We start from the raw sequence: 27582 nt of genomic DNA on the forward strand, positions 1-27582 counted from the left end.
TCTGTGGCATGACTTCTCCCATTTTAACCATTTAGAATAAACAAAACCAAATGGATTGATGTAATGGTGTTTACACTTGCAATTGAGAACTGAGTTAAGTGTTGCACTTTTTCCACTCCAGCTGCGTTCCTGTTTGCAAAAATGAGATTAGCATTTGCAGCTCTTCCTTACTTAAATCAGAGTGGTTCACTTCTGGTAACATTTTAACAGCAGCATAAATGTAACTGAGATGAGGAACTCAAACCAGAAGGGACTAAACTACAACCTATGTGGATGGATTTGAGTGAAAAGATATTCATTGGACCGAACAGACTTATTGGAGAAAGTTAACTATATTTTTATATTTACTTCTGAGACCAGAGACCCTTCATCAACCCAGTGGTATTTTGTTTATATCTAAGTTGAGTTTTCGATTATGTTATTTATGTTGTTGAAGCAAATCAAATTAAAGTCTAGGATTTGGAGCAAATTCAACGGAACCCAGCTTTAACGCTCGAGGAGGTAGATCATAAATAACTATGGATTAAAAATGTGAACTGTTTATTTTTAGTCTGACTATTTCCCCACTTATATTTGATACATGGGATAGAAAAAAAATTAAATGAGAACATTTATGGAAAAAGACAATGTAATCTAACTATAATAAATCTTTAGTGACTGGAAGGTTGATGGATTTAAGCCAATAAAACATTGCAAACCTACACACACGCACACAAACTGCCTCCTCACTATGACATTGCTTCAGGAAACAAGCTGCACAATTCATCAACAAACTGTCTATAACTTTGTCAAACACTCTCTTTAGATTTGTGTCACTTTTTTTTTAATCTGTCGCCCTCAAATGAAATGTGTCCTGAAGAAAAGGTTTCTTTAAAGGAAATATTAAATCTCAAGTTCATATTTAGATGTATAAAAATGTATATTTTTAAAAACCTCAAACCTGAAGGCATATTAGCTGTAAATCTAAAGAATCCCGAGTGGTAAGGCAATTCTTGAGTACTAAGAAATGATTAGCCCACAACCACAGGAGATGTTTAACGCCTCATCAGTATTGACATAGAATACTCACATTAAACCGATGCTTGGCACAGTATTCTGACCAGTCAATGGCAAATCATTCATGTAATTGTTGCATTTCACAATAAACTTAAGTGGAGGTCATTTAAACAATTTTGGACAATATGTTATACTCCGAATTTGGGGGGGATTTGGGGGGGAAATTGTGATTTCCTAAGGTATGAAATGACATGACTTAAATTGCAGAATGTTCATAGAGATAAAGAGAACACACAAAGCAATACTTTTCGCAGCATTTTCTATATATTTTTAATAGCTTTTGAATCTTTGATTTAAAATTAATAATAGAAAAGTAATGAAACTCCAAATAAAAAAAATGCTGACCAAATTACACAGGCTTTTTAAAAAAATCAATCCTTTCAAATACCATTGTTGAAAGAATCTTAGTTTAAATAATGCTGTTCTCTTGGTAAGAAAGCAAGTTTTCACAATTTCTTTATTCACTCTGAAGACTGTGCAACCGCAATGTGTTTTAAACAAAATCAAATTGTGATTTATGGAACATTTTGTTTCACCTCTGAATATAGTTTCACCAACAAATGTATTAAATTAGAAAAGACAATTCCGTTGAATGCATTTACAAAAATCTCAAAAATCTTTAATAAACTATCCTAATACATAAATACCATCCCTGGGATTTCCACATTGAAAGTGAAGCAGATTGAATCTTTAATTTGCAGGATTGCTAGAGATGTGGAATATTTACATGTATGGTGTCATGTATTCAGTACATGTATTGAAGGTATAATTGTAAAGATTGCATATGTGAATTTTTTTAAATCTTGGCTACGAATACAATAGCCTATTGTTACCTATCTATTGGAGACTACAAACTATTGGTTTTAATAATATTATTGTAATTAAGGATTAATATCAAAGAAAGATTTTAATTCAAGTTTCATTCCAGGGGCAAAACTTTTGGGTTCTTTTCCTGCCTTAAATTTAGTACAAGTGTTTTTCAATGAGAAATATTTCCGGTTCAAGAATGTTGGAAACCCCGCTCTGTATATTTTAGAAACAACACATTGGGCAGTAAATAACTTAGGATAATCACTAAATCTTTGTCATTGAAACACAGCAACATACCCAAGAGCTGAAGGGGCCTCTAGAATTGTTTAACATGTAATTTGTTAGAGCAGCATCTGTAGTGTTAATCTACAACTTGCACAGTGTTTAGAGTATACTTGCACAACTGTAAAATCCAATTTTCAATAAAAAAGTTTAGTTGTAACCTATTGAAAGGGAGTGCAAATAATATTCTTTAAAATATTTCACAATTTAAAAATTTTATTTTTAAATATTTCCTTAAAATTTATACAAGCTAATAAAACTTAGGTTGCTCTTAAAAAGAACACAATGTCAGTAATATATAAAATAATGCAGTAAAAAATAAAGCAATTTGTGCATTTAAATTTCCTGGCTGATTATTTCATAGACACAGTCTATGACTGCAACAAAATTGATACTATTATAATACTGTATATTTTGAAATTTCTAAGCATTCATTTTGCATCATTTTCATTAATAAAGTTGAACTTTGTAGTACATTTTGGATCCCATAATTCTCAAAAATTATAATTGCCTCTATTCTAATATATTCTAATAAAATTATCACATTGACATTACCAAAATAGGTGTGGATAAATATACAAAGGGTGTGGGAGTGAAGGCCCAGAAAATCACATGTCAGGGTAATGCCAAAAGTCTGGGTTTGACTTGGGTGTGATTGGGTTTGTGGAATTTCCTGAACAAGAACATAAAGATCTGAACAAGAGCCAAATTCTCAAGCACACGTGTTGCAGGATCACTTTCTTTTATGTTTTTTGGCCACGAGATGTCACCTACATCTAGGAGTCCTGTAGCTCAGTGGTCAGAGCGCTCACCTCGTAAGCGAGAGATCTGGGTTCGATTCCCAGCACGGCAAAACCTTGGGCAAGTTTCCTAACTCCACACGCCTGATAATAACCCAACAGCAACAACAACAACTTGCATTTATGTAGCGACCGCCATGCTGGGTGGAGTCTCAGAGCGCTTAACCATAGCGGAGCCTGAAGCTGAGACAGGGTGAGGGGAAAGGTGACTGTAGGCGCGGTCGAAGAGGAAGGTCTTCAGGCGCGATCTGAAGATGAGGAAGGAGGGGGTGAGGCGAAGAGGTTGAGGAAGGGGGTTCCAAAGTTTCGGGGCATAGTGGCTGAAGGCACAGTCACTGATGGTGGAGCGCAGGATTCGAGCAACATGGAGGAGGCCGGACCCAGTAGAGCGGAGGCAGCGCGTACTACTGTGAGGAGACAGGTTAGAAAGATAGGGGGTTGCCAAGGAATGGAGGGATTTCAACACTAAGAAAATACCTCAAGAAAAAAAAACAATAATAATTTGGTCACTCAATCCACGACTGTTTGTAGGACATTGCTGTGCGCAATTGGCTGCCGCATTTCGCCCACAAAATATACAGTATATTCTGTGAAGCACTTTGAGATGTCTAGAAGACATGAAAAGCGCTATACCAAATGTAAGGATTATTATTACATGTTTTGCAAATACTGTAATATATTGTGGAGTATTTCAAAAGTATCTTTGGGGACTCGGTGGCACAAAACCATTAATAAACTAGTGTGGATTTTGATGAACATTAACGGGGATGACATTTCTAGAGTGAATATTTCCCCACCCCTCAATCTGAGTTTAAACCATCTATATATTTAACTATCAGAAGCTTTTGTCCTCAAAGAGATCTGCCATTTTAGTCCTTCCTTATTTCCACTGCTCTAGTCCTGCGCCTCAAACCAGCTGATGTGAAACTGCCCAACCTGGCAGTATAGCTGTACTCAGCCAATTGTGCCTGGCATCTCTATTGTATTTTACGTACAGACAATGATTGTAAAGGGCAAATATCTTGGATTGGCTTTAACCATCTTCCGTCTGCATTTATAATTAGCAAAACAGGTTTGTCTTTCAAGTGGCACTGTCGTAACATTTAACAAAACCAGCCACCTAGTTCTTGAAAGAGAGTTGTAATGTAATTGAAAGGTATTTATCCCCCAAACACCATGTGTGCGGTAAACCATTGCAACAAAGAAATCACAGATATCTTTGTCACTTTTTTTAAACAGGTCATTTGAACAAAACTGAAGTGACTTTCCCATTGAATGTTCACAAGAGCACCCCATCTCTGTTCCTCAGGAGCACCTCTATTCTTTTTCCTTTACAACCAGCATCTGGTACTTGTACACTGTTCCCAACAGTCTGAGAAAGATGTTTCCCTCAACACTGCTGCATCTGTTTCCGGTTAATGAGTTCATAAAATATGAGTTCTGGCTCAATGATTTTATTGAACTGTTTTAGTTGTGCCACATCTCGCTTTCAAAATTAGCTTCAGATTCAGACTATACCTTTCGTGTAAGTGGCCACATACGCTACCCCTGGATTTATGCAACATATATCCAAACTTCTGAGACAGAAAAAGAGCATGAGCTTATCTGATGCTTAACAAGTTTCTAATATTCTAATATCTTCAAGAGGCCAACTCGTGACTGTCCTCCCAGGGGAGGGGCGGGGGGGGGGGGGGGGGAGCTTAGTGGGATCTCATTACAAGGTGACGTGCTTAGTAACGGAATGTCAGAATTGAGTCAACCCTCTGGCGGTCTCAGTCAACCTATTTCTGAGCCAGGCAGGTCTGCAGTAATCTAGGGCACTGCTGATAAGAGACAAACCTGGTTCATCGGTAGGATTTAGAGGGGTAGGCCAATTAATCTGTAGCAGGAATTCTTTCCACTCAGCTTTTGCTAATCCTTCATGCCAAAGCCCAAATGGGTAGGGTGGTCCTACCTGGACGAGCAACAGTGTTCTCAATGGCAATGATTTTATTTGGTTAAAATCCAGCAGTACCTCAACATACTCTGGGGTCCCCAAGCCTTGGTTACCAGTACGCACCTTATACTCAGGAATTGGGTAAGCAGGGTGCATTCCTCCAGGATTCCCAGATACACGGAAATTTCTACATGTAAGCGGCATACATGTGTGGACATTCTGCAGAAATCAAGACACATAGACGGATGAAAAAATAAGGCACCATTTTCAGGAAAGAATATTTTGCATTTGTTGGTGGAACACAACTCTCAGTGGTAACCAATGCGGCCCGTTCTAGGTGATGTGTGTTATTGTATTTTTTTTAAAAAATCACAGTTACCCCTTCCTTATAAACGCTAAAATAAAAAAAAAGTTTGCCCACATCCCTTCTCGAAAATTAGGGCTGCTTTAAATGTCAAAAACAGATGTTTGTGATATCCTGCATTTCAAACGGTCCATTTTGCTCAGGTCTGGGAAACCTCGGGATGGATAGAGAAAAGCAACGACGTAATGTTATTTAAAGTAAGTTATCCTTTGGCTCATTCTCAAATACATTGTAGAAGGGGAGAGCCTGGGCTCTGCAATCACCATCAGCGGCTTCTTTGTTTCTTACACATATATATATACATATATATGATTTCTGTTACTTTCAGGTCGGTAGTTCCATCCACGATTATTTATTTTTTCTTTGCCTGGACGAAGATGCGGAGAAAATCGTGCGCCTTTTTTGGTGTTTTTTTTCACACAAAAAAAAATCCTCCATCCAGCACTCTCTCAGCTCTCACCACACGTCGCTCTCAATGTAGGGAATGTCTCTGTACCGGTTCTCGATTTCTATCAACTGACTGACTGCGGTCGCTACGATATCCTCTGACAGGCGTTGTGCGTAATCCAGGAGCGCAGCGTCTGGCAGGAGCGCATTCTCCTTCAAGTGGGACTCTCCCAGTGCAGGGTCCTGACTCTTACTCCTGTCCATCTGCTCCGTGGCCTTAGCATTGGACACTCCATACTTGTGTTTGGATTTGAAGCAGCCCATTTTTTGCACATCCGAGGAAATGTTTCCAAATATTCCTGGTTTGGAGTTTGCTCAATGTTGTTTTTTTCTCTCTCTCTCCTTCCCTCTCTCTTCGAAAGGCGACTCTTTATTTACAGCATTGCAGCACAGGGATTTTTTTGTGTGTGTATGTGTGTGTGTGTGTGTGTAGATGATACGATGCTTTCACTTTGCTCCCAAATCCTCCTGGTCAATGACCCATCATTGCTGGATTTGGCAATTTCATCTATGAGGAAGGGGGGGGGTAAAGAACAAAGATATCATTTTGCAATCATTGTTTTTTTTTGGGGGGGGGAAAGAGGTTTAAAAAAAAATGCACTACATAAAAGCGAACAACTTAAGTTGGAAAGTACAAAGATTTATACCCACTGTTATTTGGGTTGTGTCAAGATAACGAGGCGAATGGCTAAGTCAATGGAGCACAACATTACAAAAAGGTCCAGTCTTATATATGTATAATTCCGCATTTGCAAACCCCCCCCCACACCCCTCCCCCCTGGTTGAAAAGAGAAGAAAATAGAGGAAATTCTCCTCTCCTTCTGCACTGATAGCAATGGATTTTTTTTTTAACGCTTTGCAAACCGACGCGCCTGTAAAACTGCTGACAAATCCATGTACCTCCTCCCCGGTTGGGAAAACGGGTTGGTCTTTGAGCCAATGCATTGCAAATCGTGTGTGTGTGTGTGTTTTTTTATATACAAATATAAATATATATATATATGCATTATATAAATACATTTAAAAAAAAGCAAAGGAGATTTCCTTTTCTTTTGGGAGGAGCATCATTAGCATCGACACAAATCACCAACTCACCAGCAGCCAGAGATGGACCATCGACCCCCCACCCACCCCAGTCGCTCATTTGCAGAGAACGACCAAGGGAACGAGTTTATTCCACCCACTCCTCCTCCTCCTCCTCCTCCTCTGAGTCGCTTGGAAAACACCAGCACCACCACCACCACTTTCTTTCCCACGCACAAGCTCGCGTGTGTCTTCTCTTTTCTTAACGTGGTCGGGGTTTCTTTCCACCACCACCACCACCACCACTCTTAACTCTTAACTCACCCTCTCTCTCTCTCTTTTTTTTCCACGAGTGGCTCTTGTCAGTGGGTCACACAATCCTCGGGCACGGCAGCAGCAGACAAGACAGGCAACTCGTGCAGTGGCAGCAGAGCTCTCTCTCTCTCTCTCTCTCTCTCTCAAGTCTTTTTTTTTTCCACGCACATCAAAAACCCTGTGTGTGGTGTGTGTTGTGTGTGTCTCTCTGTGCGTTGTGTTGTGTTGTCTTTTTTTTCCCCCCTGTTGCCACCAGTGACATATCCCCAGATGTCGGGCAATTGCAATTGGGTATGTTTTACGCACCGTGGAGTGGTGCAAATCTTTCGGGTGCGTTTGCTGTGCTGTGGCACCGGGTGGCCACCCCATCCACCCCAACGCACACACAAAAAAAAAGAAAGCTTTTTTTCTCCCTGGAGGTTGGAGATATAATTCAGCTTCTCTGTAAACTCAAGACGACCAATCGTCCGCAGCCTCACTCAACATAAGAAGCTCCAACCCCTTGGTGTAAATTCGGTTGCGTGTCCAATTTTCTTTCATGCAAAAAAATGTTAAAATACTGTATTTTTTTTATATTAAACCCCCCCCCCCCCTACCCCTCTATATGTACCCAATACTGAGACGCTGCTGATGTCAAGTTGCACAGCGTCACCTTCTGGATGTAGTGCAACCACTTGAGAGAGAGAGAGAGAGAGAAAAAAAACAGTTGTATCAGTTGCAAAAATTCCCATTCATGGAATTCTCAGTCTGGTTTGGATTATTCCTAAGTGTGGTGATGGGGTTTCCGCATGTGTCAGACACCCGGCTGACCCCCCCCCCCCCCCCCCCCACCCCTCCAAAGAAAAATAATAAATAGTAGGGCAGCATTGACCATCTTTACCAACACATCAATATCTTGAACTGGAAGAGGATACCGCGTAGGCTGTAGGAAGGGATGTAATATTACTGTACTCCATGTGGTAGTAGTGTTGTAGTAGTCCTGGCATTTGATATTGCGCTTTATCACGTGGAAAATGCAATGCAATTTACATTTACATATCTCAGTGGCATGGGGGGGGGGGGGAAGAAGATGAGAGAAATCATAGTGTAAGAGAATTGGCGAGTGAAGAGTTGAGGCGGAGGGAGTAAAGAACGTGGTTCCTGAGAGCAGATGGCTGAACGATCACCTGCCTATGGTGGGGCAGATTGGAAGGTGGAACATGAAACAGTCCAGTGTTCGCTGAGCAAAGAGAAGCAGCGGCTGGCTCAGTAGATTTGTAACCCTAACTATAACTATTTTCTTAAGCTTTATATCATCAGAGTGAATCTACATTGCACCCTTGCATGGCTCTGATCTATTTTCTGTAAAACAGCATCTTAGATCTTACTTATGCAGCGCCTTGCATTAATCTGATTTGAAAATAGTGCTCAAATAAGGTTAAAATGCAGCATCACCAATGACTCCGGAGAGCAACTGTTGAAATCAGTTTTAAAGAGGTGGTAAATAACCTTGTGTACATAGGGTGAATTTACAAATCACTTTCGTCTTGGCTGAAGAACAAGCTACTGAAGAATCGCCCTTAATTCTTCAAGGTTATTTAAAAAAAATTGATTGTGTGACCAGCTCTTTAATAACAAAGAAATTAACTGGCATTTGGTCCTGGTTAATGGAAATGTGTGTTTGCACTTAGTTGTACACTCCTCAGCCTTAACAAATTCAGTTTTCGAGAGATATCTAAACTCTTACTTTCTTATCATCCAATCCAAAGTCACTTGACATCATTTAAAACCACTGCCTCAACTGAGACACTTTATAAGAATGATAATATATGTAAATGAATGGTAACACATGTAAATGAATGTGGCATTAGATACTATTGTGCTAAGTGAGCAAGCTGGAATTGGCAAGAGAGAATTAATTTCAATTGACTGAATTTCCGGTTCTACAATTGCGTAGAATTATTCACCTATACCTTTGTAATAAACCTTGATTCCAATACTTTACGTTTCAAATGTTGTTCAGCATCGAAAGCGTAAGCCCTTTGGAAGGAAGGGAAAGCTTGACAGACATTTACCCAGAAATCCAGTAAATTGAAATTCATTCTCTCCTGCCAATTTAATGCCTCATTACGCGGAAAGTAATTGGAATATCAACACACTAAGCAGCACGCTTTCTAACATACGAGGAAGAGTTCTTTGCACAGCAGTCTCAAGCCACAGTCTACATGGATTAAGTGATATCGAGAGATATGCATTCCAGGAAAAACTAACCACTGATTTTTTCTATTTTCATTTCTGCTTTCAACTCCAATTCATCTATGAGGGCATGGATGAGTCACCCAGACAAGCAATCCACTATTGAGGAAATACAAACGTTTGCAGCCATTAAGGTTCCACCGGATAGGATGGTCACAAGCTGTGGCTGAGCAGTGGGAAGAGCCATATGATGTTGTTGGACCCTCCTCGTGACCTTTCTATGGGTACCTTGAACTTTTAGAAGGTTCTGCACTTATCGAGGGGAAATTTCCAAGGTGTACATAGATTATTCTGAACAGATTACCCCCTTTTGACACCCCAAAAGTAGCCCTTGTTCCCACGCTCGTCCATGCCATATCAATACCTTGTTTCTAGTAGCTACTGAGCAGGGCCATAAATGAAGAAAAATTCAATAAATAAAAATGTATTTGGTTGGCCTACCAAAAAGGTTGGCCACCACTACTCAAGGTTATCATAAAATAGCCACAATTAGATTGAATAAATGGCATCTAGTATTCAGAATGTTTCATCTACCTGGCTTGAAGCAAATCCAGCACTAATACATTATTTTGAAGACTGCATAGGTCCTGGAGAGCGTCTGATGTCAAAACGGCAGACTGCATGTGGTTACTGCATGTTTTCATACCTTTGAAGATAAGGAAAGCTTGGCGGATTTGACTATACAGAGGAAAGATGTTATCTGAAAGAGGAAACGTATTAATTTTTAATAATGTTGCTGACCTGAATCGGTGGCATAAGGCCTTTTAAGAAAAAAGATACCATTAATTGCTCATCATAACTGTAGGAACAGGTTGGAAAGCAGATGACAAGCTACACAGGGTCAGGACTTTATGAACAATAAATTCCTGAAAATCAGGCTTGACTGGAAGTGCAGCATAATTGGTCACAGTTGGCCGAATATCAACACAAACTTGGCTGTTGTTTATAAGAGTCTGAAATGTAGTCTTAAATCCAATGTTACATCCACTACCTTTTTGGCATTTGTCTGAACATTGCTAAAAGGCTTTGACTAAATTTTTTTGTGACTTGGTTCCTTCCACCGAATTGACAGCGAAGGCGAGCGACGTGGAAGTGGAAAAATCCAGAAGTTTGGCTTTTCCGCTCGCTCACAATCACTTCTAATTTGCTAGAAGCGACAACGCATTGCTTCCGGCAGGAATAACTGGACAAGCCAAGATCCACTGAATCCCCTGCATTTTAATCATCACCAGTTCAAGGTGGGGGATGGAGGGGGGGAGGAACAGTTGATTGACAGCTCTGTCAGTCTGTCTGTGTCTGCAGACACCTTCCACCCTATTTGTTCATGCTGCAGTGTTTTTTTTTCTTTTCAATCTCTTTCTTCCTCTGCTGTTATTCCTGCATGTTGTCTTTCTTTCTTCCTTTCCTCCCTCCCTCCCCTCCCTTCTGTTTCTCTTTGAGTCATTCTATCACCTGCCACCAACTCATCCAGAAAGAAATGGTTCAGTCCTGGCTGCTCTGCCCTCTGCTATGACATTTAAAATTAATTCATTTTTTTGTTCCCATGTTGGCAATATACACCTGCAGAAATCTGCTGCAAGTAAACAAGGAGGGGTGGGAATGTACCAATGCAACTCTTCTGATGAGAAGCATCAATGCTAATGGGTTAGCTGCCATCAGCAAATTCATATGGATGTGTACCTGAGCCAAGAGTACAGTAAACTGTACTGTATGTACATAGTCTACAGTGTACAGCTATGGCCTCACTTGCACATTTCTTGCAACCCTCAGCAAAAACAAAAATGAGTTGAGTTAATGAAATGGGAGAGTTCTTTAAAAATGGTCGTGCTACAGCTATTTGATGCATCCACCTCCGTTACCATATTGAATTGATAAAACGTGCAGTGAGTGCAACTGGGTTTTTGGTATTTGTCTTGCAAGAAGTGCTGCGAGACTACCTCAAGGCGTCAGTCTTGCACCAGCTGTAGTACGTATAACTGCAGCCAACGTGAAGCGAACATCTTTAAACTTTAAAGTTGCTTAAGTTTAAAATGTTCTCCAGTGTTCACCCCCCTCACCCCACCCTGGACCCATGCCTACATTCCTGATGTCATTGAAGAACCAACAGCCCTGCCAGCTGTAAGATTAAAAAAATATGCAACTGGTATTTGGACACCAGTTATCAGAGCACAGCACATGTCAAGAAGAGTATAGAACAGAGCTGCAGTTCACTTAAATAGAGCACATTGTAGATCCAGCAATATCCATGGCCAAAAAATTATATAAATGCCTGCGATCAAAGTGGGATAAGATTTGAATTGAGATTAAAATTCTTCCCATTGGTTTAGTTTGATGGTGGAAAGCCACAGTTATGCATCAGGCTCATAAAAAAAATCTGAATGAAATTCACTGATATATTCTCCTCCCTCTGCCCACCCTCTCTCTCTCCCTCTCTCCCTCCATTCCCCCACACTCTCCCTGCAGCACACTGAAACGAAAATAGTCAGTCAACCTTCTTTCGGATCTATCAACACCACTCTTGATGAGCTACTTTCAGTCCTGTTCCTCACCGACTCCCTGTTAGGAAGAGTCAACATGGTAAAACTTGGTTATGATTCGGAACTTGTTGTGTAAGGAATTGTGAGCAGGAACCAGCATCATACCATTCCTTGGTAGAGTACAGTATGTTGGACCAACAACATCCTGCTGTTGGTTATGTTTGATCAGCCGGGGGTCTGACTCGCAAAGAAACTGCTTGTCATGCTGAAGAGTCTCCAGTTCTAGCTACTGAGAACTCACAGAAATAGTTTGTGCTTGACAGGTTCTGGAGTATACTATCTTCCCCCCACTGCATCTGATTTATGTAGGTAATCACATTTCAGTACGTGTATTGGCACCAAACGCAATAGCTGTCACTCAAACAACTAAATTGCATTTCATTCTGGTTATCCTGGCGTGATGGTGGGAAGTGTGTGTTGGGCTCCACTAAAACTGGAAATAAACTAAACCTGGAGTTCAAGTAAAAACTGTAGATTTCAAACCATTCTTTGAAATTTACAAATCCTCCTTCAATGTTCAGTTCCTAGCATCAATTCATCTAATAATTTAATTCATTCAAAATTTCAAAGTAAATGACCTTCATTTCTTGGGAGCAGCAACCAATTTGCTGTTATCTCCAGATTATTGATTGTAGAACTGTACAGTATGGAAATAATGTATATATAAATACATTGATCATTCCATGTTTTATTCTCACATTGGTATTTGAATCAATGCCATCAGCACAGAGAAAATGTATCACCCATTTGTTCATTTTTTAAATATAAAATATAAGAAACCAGATTCAAAACCCAATTTATTATGTTATTTCTAGTTTTCCCATATTTTGAGGAAGTAATGGCTGACATTATAATTCCATGGAACACAGTTGAAAGTTTGGCAGGAGTTCTTAAACTATATCTAATGTGCTGAATTTCAACAGGGGATAATATAAATGTAATGATTACTGACATTTTCAAGTATCCTTAAATGTTATCTCTAAATTCAGCCTTTTCGTCTTATATGATACATAATACATAATATTTTCAAAATTTATAATCAGTGTGTAAGTATGACTAATTATACAATTTACTTGATGCCTTGTCAAGAATTAATTTAATTCTAATTATAATAATAATAATCCTTGCATTTGATATAGCGCTTTTCACATCTTCTCGACGTCTCAAAGCGCAACACAGAATATGCTGTAAAGTGAATTGACTGTATATTTGTGGACGAAACTAATTACAATCATAATGTCAAACACAGGGAGAACCAGTTAAACAAACCAAGTGTTTCATATGTAAAGTTCCATGATTTTAATGCTCTTTATTGTTTATTCCATTTCTATATTTCAGTCAGCATGCTGAATTCTACTTGCTGATCTTTAAATAGATTTTTTTTATATAAACACTATTTTTGGTCTGGAAGTGTTCCATGAACAAATCAGTATCCAATGTGTGTGAAAATTTGTCATGATACTCCTAATTTATCCAGAGCACTATTGAACGCATAAATCATTAGAAAGATAATGTACCATTTCCATGGCAATTCTTGGTATTTTTTAAGGCTTTGAGGACCTGATTTATGACAGTAGTAATGCTTTATTTTGTAAAGAAGTCTAAATGTCCACCTATGGTATTAATGGGATTGCTTTCAGTGGCAGTAAAGCATTTTTATTGGCAATAAAACTATGAGGCCCTCTGAATAGAGTAGTAAAAAATTTGAATATGTTGTGAATATCTACTTTAATTGCATTGAAATGTTAATGATAAAACATATTTAGTACTTAGTATGTTTCAGTTGGAGTCTGTCAATGAGCAATTTGCTTGATAAAATGAACTTCCAATTGTCAATAATTTTACAATTTAAAAAAAATTAAGAGGATTGTGATGACCTGGGATCATTCTGGAATGATTTAAGAAAATCGAGCACATTTCCAAGGCAGATATCAGAAGGTATTTGTGTTTGATTTGTATCAACAGCCTGCGACTCAGGTTCCCTTTTCTATTAATATTAATAATATTCCAGAAATAAGCTGAATCGCTCAATGTACCTGTTTAAAATTTTGAAATATTGTTGTATCATTTGGTCACCTTGCAATGGATTCAATTTCAGGTTTCTTTGCTTGCAATTGTTTTAGTTTGTATTTGCAAACGTTAAACTTTTGCAGATTGCATATCATGCTCTATACGTCACGCATAAATCTACTCTAAAGGAAATATCTTTGTTTCATCTGAACTCACCCACAAAGAATAAAAGATCTTCCTGTGAAGGACCTAAAGTTCAGCTCCAATAAGACCTCACTTACTCCCTTCCTACCAGGATAATCACTGGTTGGTCATTTGACATCCAACAAGCGTGTGTTTGAGCCCTCACTAGGTGGATGGTAGGGAATAGGAACTCACACACACGGCTGAGCATGGGATGCATGTGAGTACTGCCATCATACTTATCTCTCTGCAAACCAATCAAGGTGGATTTCAGGCTCTGGATGTACGAATGCGTGTTCACGAACTCGGACTCCAGGTAACACCTTCCAGCAGTTGTCGCCCCAACTCTCAGAGTTTCCTCAACAGCGATCTAACAAACATTTGCCTTTCCCATTTTCCCAATAAACTGAAGAGACACAATAAAACACCTAATATGCATACGTGACATTTGTTAGATTCATGTACTAATGGAAATATAATTTGATTTTGAACATATACTTGCAGGGAAATATGAAGAGATTTTGATGAGTTTTAATATTGACATAAGCAACATAGAATCATCTGCTGCCCTATGAACAACGCAGCACCAGCCAACTGCCCTTATGTCTCTGACACTACAGCAACAACAACTTGCATTTATATGGCGCCCCTCATTGCAGGGTAATGACCCAGAGCACTTGACAGTGGCAGAGCATGTCTCCGAGGGACAGGTGACCATAGGCACGGTCGAAGAGTAAGGTCTTCGGGCGTGAAGGAAGGGGCAAGATGAAGAGATAGAGGAAGAGTGTTCCAGAGTTTGGGCGCATAGCGGCTGGAAGTATAGCCACCGATGGTGGAACAGAGGACATGAGGGACATGCAGAAGGCTGGAGCCAGTCAAGCGGAGGTAATGGTAGTGGGTTGGGGAGGTAAGCAGGTCGGAGAGGTCGGGAGATGCCAAGGCAAGAAGCGACTTGAGAAGGAGCGTGAGTATCTTCAGACCTTGAGTGTGAGGGAGCCAGTGGAGCCTGGCTGGAACTGGTGCGGGAATTAGTGCGGGTGAGTCTGTTGAGAGATTGACTGTGTTTCTTTCGATCTCTATTCTCCTTGACTGAGTTGGCGGATTATATTTTGAGACTCACTGGGATTGGATTGGGGATGAGTTCTTGGGTTGTGCATTCAGTAGGGCAAGCCTTGCTGTGCAAATTAAACCCCATTGAATCAAGGCATCGACCGAGCTATGCTGTAATCCACTGATATGCCAGCAGGGGGGACATGTTACCCACCATCAGCCCGAGCCATTTCATCCCCAATCCAAAACACGAGGCTTAAATGTGAGCTAACATTTTTTTTAAATATATCTGTCCCGCGTGCAAAGTGATCATCTGCTGCTGATGATGATAAGAATAATAATAATAATAACGGGGTCCAATTCACTGTGCTGGGCGAGCGTGCATTTTTTTCTTCATTTGATTTTTATTTGATTTTTATTTTTCAACGAATACGTCTCCTGCACAGGAATTAAAGACAGTGTTACTTGAAAAGAGAAACAGACAAACAAACAAACAAGGGAATAAAATATTAGATCTGACATTAATGCACCACAGGGAGGGGGGGGGGAAGCAATCAATAAGGGGTGACTTATTATTATTATTATTATTATTAATACATGTAGTCACAGTCTGGGTAAGAGCATGCAAATTATCTAACACCATCTCCCAGGCATCAAGGCACACGTTCAATGCAGATTTCCCCAAATCTCTCTTTTTTTTATAAATTAAATATTTGTGTTAAGCATTGCAACAAAACCAGAGATGCCTCGCGTTAACATGGGGTTGTATCTGAATGATACGAAGTGCCCGCACTATCGATCTGCACTGCACACTCGGGTGATGCCGGCGATACGCCTTCTCGTAGATAATAATCACAAGAGAATTTATCAATGATAAACTTGAGTGCAGAAAGTAACCTGTTCCCCACTCCACTCCACCCGGTCCAGTCTTGTCCTGTTGCAACGTGGTACTTTTTTTCCACGCGTAAAACAAGAGAGAGAGAGAGAAAGAGAGAGAGAGAGAAGCAACACAGCTCTCGAGGTTTGCGTGGTCTTCCTTTTCCAATCGGTTTATTTTCCTTTCCTCCCACATGGGCATCGGCGTAAGGCGTATTATGCCCCGACGATTACTTGTTCGGATTCCTTTTCACAGTGCAAGGAGAGCTCTCCCAGTTTCCAGCCCGACCCAGTCAAGTGTAATTAAAGGAATAACTTGTGTGTGTGATTTACACTCAGAACATTGTTCTAATTTTTTTTGCGCTTAATTGCCTTTACGTGCGAGAAGAAACGAAACGTTTGCAAACGCAAACGGTTCCCCTGCAAGTTTGCAATAAACTAACTCTCTCTCTCTCTCTCTCTCTCTCTCGATGCAAAAGAAAATCGCGTTTGGCTTTTTAATCGACTTTTAAGTGAAACGGGTGTTCCTTTTTTTTTTTCCCCCTCCACTCGGCGGTTGCTCATTCCCGTTACTTTTGGGATACGTTTCCGATGACACCACCTTCTTGTTCCACTGCGGGTGTAACTCAAGCTTCTGTAACACATTTAGCTTCAGTGCAGTCACCAACATTTAAAGATCATGCAAAATCCATTTCTAGTCCATGCAACAAAAAAAAATGCAGCTTGTTATTTGAAGTGGCTCACAAATTCCTGCTCGAAATAAATCAACTTTTTTTTTTACCGTCGTGGACGTTTATTTGAAAAGCACAATTGGGTTCATTACATTTTGCACTGATTTCCTATATGTTACGAACATGTAACCTGCAGTGACCGTATTTGCGACGGGTGTCCTTCTTTCTTGTAGGTCTTTTTCACAGAACCATTTACTTGCTAAACTCATACAAGTGGGATTCGTCGTGGGACATCGACATTTCAGACGAAAGAACGGGTTTCAAAGGTTTTTTTTTTGGGGGGGGGGGTATATATCAAATGCAATGATTAGCAATTACTTAACTTTTTGATACCCAAACATCATTTGACACGAGGTTGCAAGCAGTTTTTGTGCATATGTTTTTTTGTTTTTTTTCTCTGCGATATCTGGTTTGTTAGGATACCCATTAAAACAAAATCTGCATTTTCTGCAAATTTTGGAGAATTGTGCAAACATATCCTACAGCTAGAACCAACTGTCCAGCAGAGTGGGAGCGTGGACTATAAATCATACCCACACTGTTGTTTTAATTTCCCTTTTCTTTTAGGGCTTCGTGTGGTTTTTCTAACACTTGATGCGATTAAACACCCCGCTCTAGAGTGTCATACAGTGGGGGGGGGGCAGCTGGAAAAAAAAAACTGGGGCGTTTAGCTGCTCAATAACTGCAGAGTTGGTATCGAATACGCATTTGCAAACCATTTCGAAAGTGCAGATGAAAAATGTGCGTAAAAAGCTGAGGGAGTTGGGTTGAAATTCTCAGCTGTTTAGCAAACAGTGTGTGTGTGCAGGGAGGGGAGGGAGGGATCGTTACCCACTACTGGATCGGGTCAAACTTTCTTTTTATTTGATTGCAGAGTTACTACGCACAGAGACAGGGAGAGGGGTGGTGGAGTGAGGTGGGGGATTGGGGAGGGGGTGGGGGGGGGGGTGGGGGGGGGGGGAGGGGGGGGGTAGTGGTTGGAACAACAACCCTCACAATTGAGCAAAAGATGTTGTTTGGAAGCTGTGGAAAATCGGAAAGAATAGAAGTACATGTTGCTGCCTGTGAGCAGCAGGGGAACCCATGCACTCTGGAAACGAAACGACTTCCTGAATGTACCCCCCACCTCCCCACCCCACCCCCACCCCCACTCCCCCCCCCCCCAAAAAAAGGGAGGAATCTCCAATCTACCGCTTTGTTTGAGCCATTTGCAGTAATCTCTCATTTGAATAAACAGAGCGATGCACAGAGACACACACACAACACAACACAACACAACCCACAACGCACACACACAGAGAGAGACACAGACACACACGCAACCAGAGCGAGTGGAGTCGAAAATAATGACTGCGAGTCGGGCTGTGAGTGACAGAGGGGAATCTGAGTTCTGACAGCGAGATTATTTGTTGGCACAGCAGCCAATCGTTGATTTTTACGACACAATAGTGTGGCCAAAGATGCGGTATAAAAAGCCGTGTTGGAATATATGAGATTTACCAGTGCGCTTGGCCATAACCCAGCCCACCAGCCCCACCAGCCCACCACCAGACCCACCACCAGCCCACCAGCCCACCACCAGCCCACCAGCCCCACCAGCCCACCACCAGCCCCACCACCAGCCCACCAGCCCCACCAGCCCCACCACCAGCCCACCAGCCCCACCAGTCCCACCACCAGCCCACCAGCCCTACCAGCCCACCACCAGCCCCACCAGCCCACCAGCCCACCACCACCAGCCCACCACCAGCCCACCAGCCCACCACCAGCCCACCAGCCCACCAGCCCACCAGCCACCAGCCCCAGCCCACCAGCCCACCACCAGCCCACCAGCCCCACCAGCCCCACCAGCCCACCAGCCCACCAGCCCTACCAGTCCCACCAGCCCACCACTAGCCCCACCAGCCCCACCAGCCCCATCAGCCCCACCAGCCCCCCACTTTCTTTCACTGGAGTCGCAGAGAGGATCCCGGAGGAAAGGCTTGGGAACATGCAAACATCACAAGCTCTCATTTACCTGGCTCTCTTCGGTGCACTCGGGCGAGTGGGCAACAGGGACGGTGCACACGCCAACCTGACGGATATCAAACCCGAATCGCTCGAAAAGGGGCCGGACAGTGACTATAACGCGTCCGAGTGCTCGGCTTGCAGGTGGAGGAAGGAGAACAAGGCACTGAGACTGGAGTCCATCAAGTCGCAGATCCTGAGCAAACTGCGCCTCAAGGAAGCACCCAACATCAGCCGGGATACAGTCAATCAGCTTCTCCCCAAAGCTCCTCCTCTGCAACAACTCCTCGATCAGTATGATATTCAAGGGGATGACAATAACGATGCCTCATTAGAAGACGACGATTATCACGCTACAACTGAGACTCTGATCACGATGGCCACGGAGCGTAAGTAGAAACGCGTGGAGAATAAGATAGATCTCAGCTGTCGCCTCAGTTGCTTCTCTCTCTCTCCTCTCTCTCTCTTTCTCTCTCTCCATCCAGTGCATTGCTCTCTGCAATGCAATGCAATGCAACCTTTTGCGTTTCTGTCCCGTCACCACTGCTTTTGCACCGTTTTTTTTTGTTTGTTTGTTGCTCTGCACCGAGGCTCATACCGTTGGCCGAGGGCAGGGTTTGCTATGGGGCAGTTGCACTGGAAAGCAAACGGCCGTTCGGAGATTTTTATGAGCCATGAAAATCGCGACCTGGTTGTGAGCTTTTTTCATCTCTCCTGTTTCAAAAGGGGCTTCCCTTCCCTTTACGATACGCACCAACATACTAAGGTCGTAACTCACTTAACGAGAAGTGTAAACTTTAAGGGAGGAGGTGGGGTGGGGGGGGGTTAAAAAGAATCTTTATGTCTTCACGTTATAGCTGTTCAGAAGAATTCACAAACACGCTCTGCTCTGTTGGAGTTAAGCAAAGACCTCTTAACTGGCAACACTTTATAGTTCCTGCACACCCGAATCTTGGGAAACCACGTTTATAACCTGGACCTATAAAAAAAAAGGGGGAATCTAACACTTTCACAAACTTCATTTGTGCCGACGAATTATGTTCCAGAGGGCAGTTCATTGGGGGAGAAACATAACTATTATTCTCTGCAGATGACCCTGTGAACCTCGGACCCTTTTTGCAAACGGTTCCTCGAGTAATTGCATTGAAAGAAGGGAACGTAGCTAATGAGGATTACCAGAGTCCCTTCGGAAGGAGTTTTAACTACGTGCTTTGCTGTTAGGCTTCTATCTTAAACGTGTTTAGCTTTCCATCGGTGTCTCTGAAAAGAAGACTTTTGTTTCTCAACGTGCTTTAAAACCCCCAGCCTTTTTTTTCTTCCCGAAGGAGTTGGGAAGAAAGACCCCATTGTCCCATAGCAGTATTAGTGTTCATTGTAGAGGAATAACTTAATAGCTACGAGCAAATGGTGTCATGACCTCAGTGTGTCATTAGGGTCATTTTAACTGCAAAGCATGTGACGGGTAACTGCAGCTGCCCAGCCCCGCACCGCCTTCTGTATCTGCAGAAATGGAGGATTAATCCACAGCCATAAAGATAAGACGAGGGTCATTTTACTGAAACACTTTCTCGAGCTGTTTCTATTAAAGTAGATGATGGCTCGAAGGTCATCTCTGAAGCGTGTTTCTTTTTTGGACTGCACCTGCATTGGCGCAGTTGCACACGTATACCTGACTGTAGCTATCTATCTGTGTGAATTGCTTCATGTTGTACCCAAATACCGTTATTTATAACTGTTGGATATTGAAAGGTGCAAAGCAAGGGTGTGCATTCAGACAGATTTGCCTTAAAAAAAAGTTTACGATGACAGAGACATCAACACTATACATATTATCGCCGCTCCTCATTATTAAACAGATCAATGGATTGCTTTGGGGCAAACTCACTTTCTGAATTCATAATTCACGCTTCAGCGTTTACACGTTTTGTTTAGCCCTTTGATTTCCAATTGAAGACACAGGGATGTAGAAATACTATTTTGATGTCTGAGAATATGCACATTGCTAAGTCAGGTTGGAACAACGTACCCTTTGATTCGGTTTGTACTGTATAGCATTGAGACAAAATGTTGAAGTAGTGTCATTCACGTGCATCTATTTTTAAACATTTCTGTTTTAAGCTGAGCCTAGTGTCCAAGTGGATGACAAACCGAAATGTTGCTCCTTCAAGATCAGCCCCAAGATCCAATTCAATAAAATCGTCAAAGCCCATCTCTGGATATACCTGCGACCAGTGAAGCAAACCACGACCGTCTTCATGCAGATTCTGCGACTAAAGCCAGTGGGGCAAGAATGGACGAATCACACACCAATCCGCTCTTTAAAATTCGACATTAACTCTGGCACTGGCCACTGGCAGAGTATAGACTTCAAACGCGTCCTGCAGAACTGGCTCAAGCAACCCGAATCCAACTGGGGCATCCAAATCAATGCGTCCGACATCAACGGCGTCGACCTGGCAGTCACTTCCCCGGGACAAGGGGAGGAAGGATTGGTAAGTTGCATTTATGTCGAGCTCATCCCGAGATGTCCTGTCATCAATTCGGATGGTGAGGTTCCCTGCGAATATTCGCAGCTCCTCAACCTCATGGACCTCAGAGCGAAAGCGGTGCGCGGTGCGCACACGTTAATTACATGTTGGCTCTCCTTTCTGTCTGAGGAGTAACCCACAGTTAGGGACGCGAGATAACGGGTTTGATTCTGTTATTGAAGACAGGTCGGGTTTCGATGCGACTCACAATCGTTCAACAAAGTCACGTAGTTAATCGTTATGCAGTCTATTTGGATCAATCCCCCACACATTGCGTGTTTTTTTGCAGGTCATTTTTTTAAAAAAAAGATGTGCTGAAGGTGTTTTGTGATGCCTTTGGTATGAACATTAGCTTTAATGTAACTCAAATCCAAAGAAGCTCATGTGCAGAGATGATACGATTCAGCGTTGACTCACATTTTACATCCAAATCGCAGTATTCCCTTTAAATTTAAACCATAACATCACCTCTTATGGAGGAAAACTTCGCGACAATATTGTTTTCTGATTGCAATCGCAAACATGTATTTCTTTAAGTAAAATTGGCGATGCAAGCTGAATAAAAAACACTTTTTGGGGGGCTTCACTTCACTTTTTCGTGCAGTGACGATAACTGATGAGAACATTGCAATTCTTAAGATCAAACTGAAGAATGTGCAATAGTATACAGTATTAAAGAATAAAGTATTTAAATAGCGACGTCTTTCCTGCATTTTCAGGCAGATTTATAGCAAAAGCCCCAAATATAACTGCAGTGCTGGAAAACGAGACAAACCCTTTTCAGCATTTCCTGTGTGTGGAAGGACCGCATTTCCCCTAAACAAAAAGAAAGCACGTTTTAATAGCACTGGGGCTTGTGGGCCAAAACAATAATACGCTTAAAATAACATATATATTTTTAAAAATTGTCTGAGCCAACACGCCACGTGTTTGAACGCATTTGGCTAACTTCCATTGCAATAGATGCATGATTTGTAAGATCATTAAAAAAATACTTACTGCTGTGATTAAATAAACTGCAACCAAACCTGCACAGGAGAAAGCAAAAGTCGCAGGGGAACTTTATTTTAAAAGAAAGTTGGCAGTTCAACAACGGGGTCAAATTATAGCTGCGTTATTATTCTTTTAGAGATTAACACCTACTAATACTCGTTCAGTAGTTTGGACCCAGTCTCTGAACACAACATTCTGGGCACATTCAACAAGAAAACAAATACACACCTTAGGAAGAAATAATCAGAAAAATTGTTAATAGACCTCCTTGGATATAGACCGGTTTATCAGATTTCATGTGTAGTGACAGATTCGTTGGAGCTTTTTACAAAATGTTCAGTGTGCAAAGGGTACCGATGATGCCTCAGACTGTAAAACCACAGTCAGTCAGTAATTTCTCACTGTTCACTACAGTTAATGGGTGTTTTAAAACACTTTGTCCTTGTTTATAAGTTAACTTTAAAAGGGGTCTGTTAACAGTGGGTCTGCATTTGTAGAGACGAGAGACGCACATTTATAGAACTAGAATATGGCACAAATGCTGATCGGTCCAGGAAACGAGGTCAGAAATAAGCAAAATAAGCAAAATCTTGAGGACACAGATAGTGTAACTCTGTGTAACTCTCCAATAAAATATTATCCGAAATTATTATTATTAATAATATTTCAGGCATTTGTTAAAGTTCCTTATTCATTTAGCCAGACGTCTCAAACACTTCACAAGATTTACTGTGAAGTATAGTGACTGTGTGTTTGAAGGTGAATTACTGCAAGTAAAGCAAGTTCATGCCCCCCCCCCCCCCCCTGCCCCTCTCTTTTAGCTGTTTCCATAGTGTTTAATGCTGCACTGTTGTAGAATATTGTAACAAAATAAGATGTTCTATAACTTTATTAGAAACTGAAAAAAAGGGGGAGTTCTGTTTGCAAAATATGTAATTTAACTAACAAGTGGCTGTGGGTATCGAGTTAAGGAAGAAAACAATCCATACTTATATTTCGCATTATAAATGATCAAATCAATTTGGGATGATTAATTATTGAACTGGTTATTAGGGATTACCATCACTTGAATACAATGTGAAGGAAAAAGGGGGTATATACAGTCTGCTGCCCTGTCGCAGTGGGAAAAGATATTACTGGTGAAGTACTGAGCCACACAGACAAGAGACCTGCAAATGCTCAAAAAGGCTTTGCCTGAAGATCATCGCGTTAAAATTGTGCAGAATATTGGTCGAATTCGGACTCGAGTTGGATGCGTCCTAAAGAACGATGAAAAAACGACTCCCAAATTACGACTGAAACTTTTAATTGCGAATGCAGGATTTTAACACGCGACTAAAACGCGGTAAAGCAGCTTTTGGATGTGTTTTTTTTAAAAAAACAAAAACCACAAAAACCCCGGAACATTGGCGTGTCCCCCTTTTGCAATCTCACTGCAAAAGTGGGCGTGGGTGTGTGTGGGTGGGTGTGGGTGTGGGTGTGTGTGGGTGTGGGTGTGTGTGGGTGGGTGTGGGTGTGTGTGGGTGGGTGTGTGTGGGTGTGGGTGTGTGTGGGTGTGTGTGGGTGTGTGTGGGGGTGTGTGGGTGTGTGTGGGTGTGTGTGGGTGTGGGTGTGTGTGGGTGTGGGTGTATGTGGGTGTGGGTGTGTGTGGGTGTGGGGGTGTGTGTGGGTGTGTGTGTGGGTGTGTGTGGGGGTGTGTGGGTGGGTGTGTGGGTGTGTGTGGGTGTGTGTGGGTGTGGGTGTGGGTGTGTGTGGGTGTGTGTGTGTGTGGGTGGGTATGGGTGGGTATGGGTGTGTGTGGGTGTGTGTGGGTGGGTGTGGGTGTGTGTGGGTGTGTGTGTGTGTGGGTGTGTGTGGGTGTGTGTGGGTGGGTGTGTGGGTGTGTGTGGGTGGGTGTGTGGATGGGTGTGGATGGGTGTGGGTGTGTGTGGGTATGTGTGGGTGTGGGTGGGTGTGTGTGGGTGTGGGTGTGGGTGTGTGTGGGTGTGGGTGTGTGGGTGTGTGTGGGTGGGTGTGTGTGGGTGTGTGTGGGTGGGTGTGGGTGTGGGTGTGGGTGTGTGTGTGGGTGGGTGTGGGTGGTATGGGTGGGTGTGGGTGTGGGTGGGTGTGTGGGTGTGTGTGGGTGTGTGTGGGTGTGTGTGTGTGTGTGTGGGTGTGTGTGGGTGGTGTGTGGGTGTGTGTGTGTGGGGGGGGGGGTGGACAGGGGGACAGGGGGACCAGGAGAGGCAATCAATCCAACGTTGTTCCGACACTAACTTTGACTTGTGTTTGATTCCCAACAGCAACCGTTTCTCGAAGTGAAAGTGACGGAAACGTCCAAGAGATCCCGGAGGAACCTTGGTCTGGACTGTGATGAACACTCAACCGAATCACGTTGCTGTCGTTACCCTCTCACGGTGGACTTCGAGGCTTTCGGTTGGGATTGGATTATAGCTCCCAAGAGATACAAAGCCAACTATTGCTCGGGACAATGCGAGTACATGTTCCTGCAGAAATTCCCACACACCCACCTGGTACAGCAGGCCAACCCCAGGGGGTCGGCTGGACCCTGCTGCACCCCCACGAAGATGTCTCCAATCAATATGTTATATTTTAATGGAAGAGAACAGATCATCTATGGAAAAATCCCAGCGATGGTGGTGGATCGTTGTGGCTGTTCCTGAGAACACAACTGTCTCCCTCCCCCCACCCCAAACCACCCAACCACCCACCCACCACCCACCCAACCCCTCCCAACCCAACCCACCACCCTACACCCCCTTCCCCAACCAACTCACCACCCCACCCCCACCCCACCCCCACCAGACGTCCTCGCAAACTGGACGCACCAAGTTATGGTCTTGTTTATCAAACAAAAATCAACGATTTCTGCATCACACATGACTGTGCAATAGGCAAAGAAGAGATTGGATTTTGCGTTGCTCCTCAAATAAGACAAAAAAAAAATCCCCCCAACAAAACAACCAACCAACAAACAAACAAAAAACAACAACACGACCCCCCCCCCCCCCCAAACCGGTAGCAAAGGGCCGAACAAGGAGAGATTCCAACTTACCCAATGCTTCTTTCTTTCACGTTAAAACGAGAGGAGAGAATGCACATTTCTAGTAAGACCACGACACCCCATCTAAATTCTTCCCGAAGCTGAATGTGCGCGAACAATTCTAATTTCCAATTTTGACGAGTTAAATCACGAAAGTGTAGAGACATAACCTGTGTGTGTGTAGAGAGAGAGAGAGACAGAGAGAGACAGAGAAAAAAATGCCATTGCATGTGTTTAAAATGAGGTCTCAGAGTTAGTTGGTCATCAGCCGATATATAAACTGCATTTCCTGTACTTCACTAACAGATCCACCAGATATAATGTTCGACTTCAGTATTTATCTCACGGTTCAGATAAACAGGAACATTTGCATCTTCATGTCGTCTGGACTACTCTAAACTTGAATTTTATGCGTTGGCATTACGGGAAAGATGGACTTGTCTTTTCGAAGTTAACAGAAGCACTAAGACTGTGGACAAATGTTTAAGGCAAAAGGCAGATGAAAATCAAACGTCTGATAAATGTTAAGTCCGAACTCTGCCTTTGGTAACATTACAGTTTGCACTATATGGCAAACCAACAGAGAGAACTGAATTGGTTGCTACAGAGTTGTAAAAACTGAATTTGATATGACTGCTTATGTTCGTTTAATAATGTGTACATGACATTCATTTTGTAAATGTTCTTTTTTTTTTGCTTTCATCTTTTTTTTCTCCCCCCTCCACCCCCCCCCCCCCCCCCCCAACCCTCCCATGGCTGGTCTGATATAACGTGTCTTTAGGGAGAAGAAACATCTCGATATAGCAGAAACTGTACTAAAGCTCTCATTAGGTGCTACATAAATAAAGATGCTTGCTTTTGCCCTATCTCAAGTAAAATACACAATAGAGAGAAAAAAACAGGATGAAGGAAATTGACTTGTGAAAATGAATTGTGCAGATTATGAGCAATGTCGGGTATTGACTGGGCGGCTGTTTTGTGGGTTTATTTTCTTGAAGTCCAAGAAAAGTTTCAATTGGTGGATGACAAGATAGAGTCTCAAGTACAATACCATATTGTACAATATCACCCTTGTACATTATTCGACTCGGTTTATTATATCATTCACGTTAAAAACAATTATTTTATTAAATATACAACTTTAAAACTGACACTAAGATTTGTTGACTCTTCCTGTTAGAACCTTACCAGATGTAAAACAGTTATCTTCCTAACTACTGTGTGCAAACAAAAGTATTTTATATCAATGACATATTTTGTTGACTGTAAAGGACAATTTAATTGTTCTCTAAGAGAACAGATAGATGGATATGTTATTAACGAAAAACACGAAATTGTTCAATACGTTTTGAATGCAATTAGTTATTTTACGATTCTAATCAGATAAGTAGAATTTGCTCTGATAATTAAATGTTCCACACGATAGGAAGGTTGGGCAGATTATTTTCTTGCCAGAGCTCGGAAGATGCATTGGGTTATCGATCAGAAATCATCGGGTTGTCAATCAGAAGTCGTTGGGTTATCAATCAGAAATCATTGGGTTATCAATCAGAAGTCATTGGGTTATCAATCAGAAGTCATTGATTGTGGTTGAGTGAATTATCATCAATTCGACGTTCTCCATGACATTCAATTTTTTCCTAGACTTTGCAGGATCTAACATTATTGCCAAAACGTAACCTTCGAAGACACACCCGAATGTTTTGATCCAATATTTCTAAATAGCATCCATACAGTCTGACGTTTTGCATTTCGATTTAAACAAACCCCAACTCATTGAGCGCAACAAAAACAAGAACGAACAACAGAACAACAGAACAACTCTACAGTGTGTACATTATAAGAAAGCCTTCCATACCTGGTGGTATTGCAGAAGTTAGACATAACTGTCACCTCCACCTCGCAGGCAACTTTGCCCATATGTCCTCAAGCATAAGACACTGGTCATTCATTACTCCTGGCTTTACAGTAATATACAAAAAACGTCTCTTTTTTAAAAATCATTTACTGGCTATCGCTATCCATCATTTCAAATGTTTCGGTTCTGAGTTACTGCATTTATTACTGCTTTGCACCAGTATTGTCAATGCTCAAAAAGTACCATTGCTGGGAATAAACAACCTAAACCCTAGAGTGTGTTATTTGCTGGAAGCTGTGTGCAGTACAGGAATGGGTCTGTCCCTTTACAACAGCTTTGATTTCGCCCTCTCCTACCCTTAAACCATACGTGGTGCCAAGATGTTGATCGAAGCACAACAACCATTAGAAGAAGAAAAAAAAAACTGAGAGAGAGAAAACATCAACCAAGGACAAGCCAAAAGGAACCCCCTCAGTTGGCAGGGGTGCAATTTTGCTG

General features: G+C 41.9%; 1 protein-coding gene and 1 non-coding gene across 2 annotated transcripts; both read left to right on the forward strand.

Annotated features, from left to right (window-relative positions):
- Window positions 1–2929: 2929 nt before the first annotated feature.
- trnat-cgu lies at window positions 2930–3001 on the forward strand. Its single transcript has one exon. It is a non-coding gene; the product is annotated as a tRNA-Thr (tRNA).
- A 15554-nt stretch (window positions 3002–18555) lies between these two features.
- mstnb (myostatin b) lies at window positions 18556–24888 on the forward strand. Its single transcript, XM_007890149.2, has 3 exons — window positions 18556–19051; window positions 20781–21154; window positions 24466–24888. Exons 1-3 carry the CDS (start codon window positions 18646–18648, stop codon window positions 24844–24846), a joined length of 1161 nt encoding a protein of 386 aa, XP_007888340.1. The 5' UTR covers window positions 18556–18645; the 3' UTR covers window positions 24847–24888.
- Window positions 24889–27582: the final 2694 nt, after the last annotated feature.

This window comes from Callorhinchus milii, unplaced genomic scaffold (genome assembly GCF_018977255.1).
Source record: "Callorhinchus milii isolate IMCB2004 unplaced genomic scaffold, IMCB_Cmil_1.0 Scaffold6, whole genome shotgun sequence".
Classification (NCBI taxonomy): Eukaryota; Metazoa; Chordata; class Chondrichthyes; order Chimaeriformes; family Callorhinchidae; genus Callorhinchus; species Callorhinchus milii.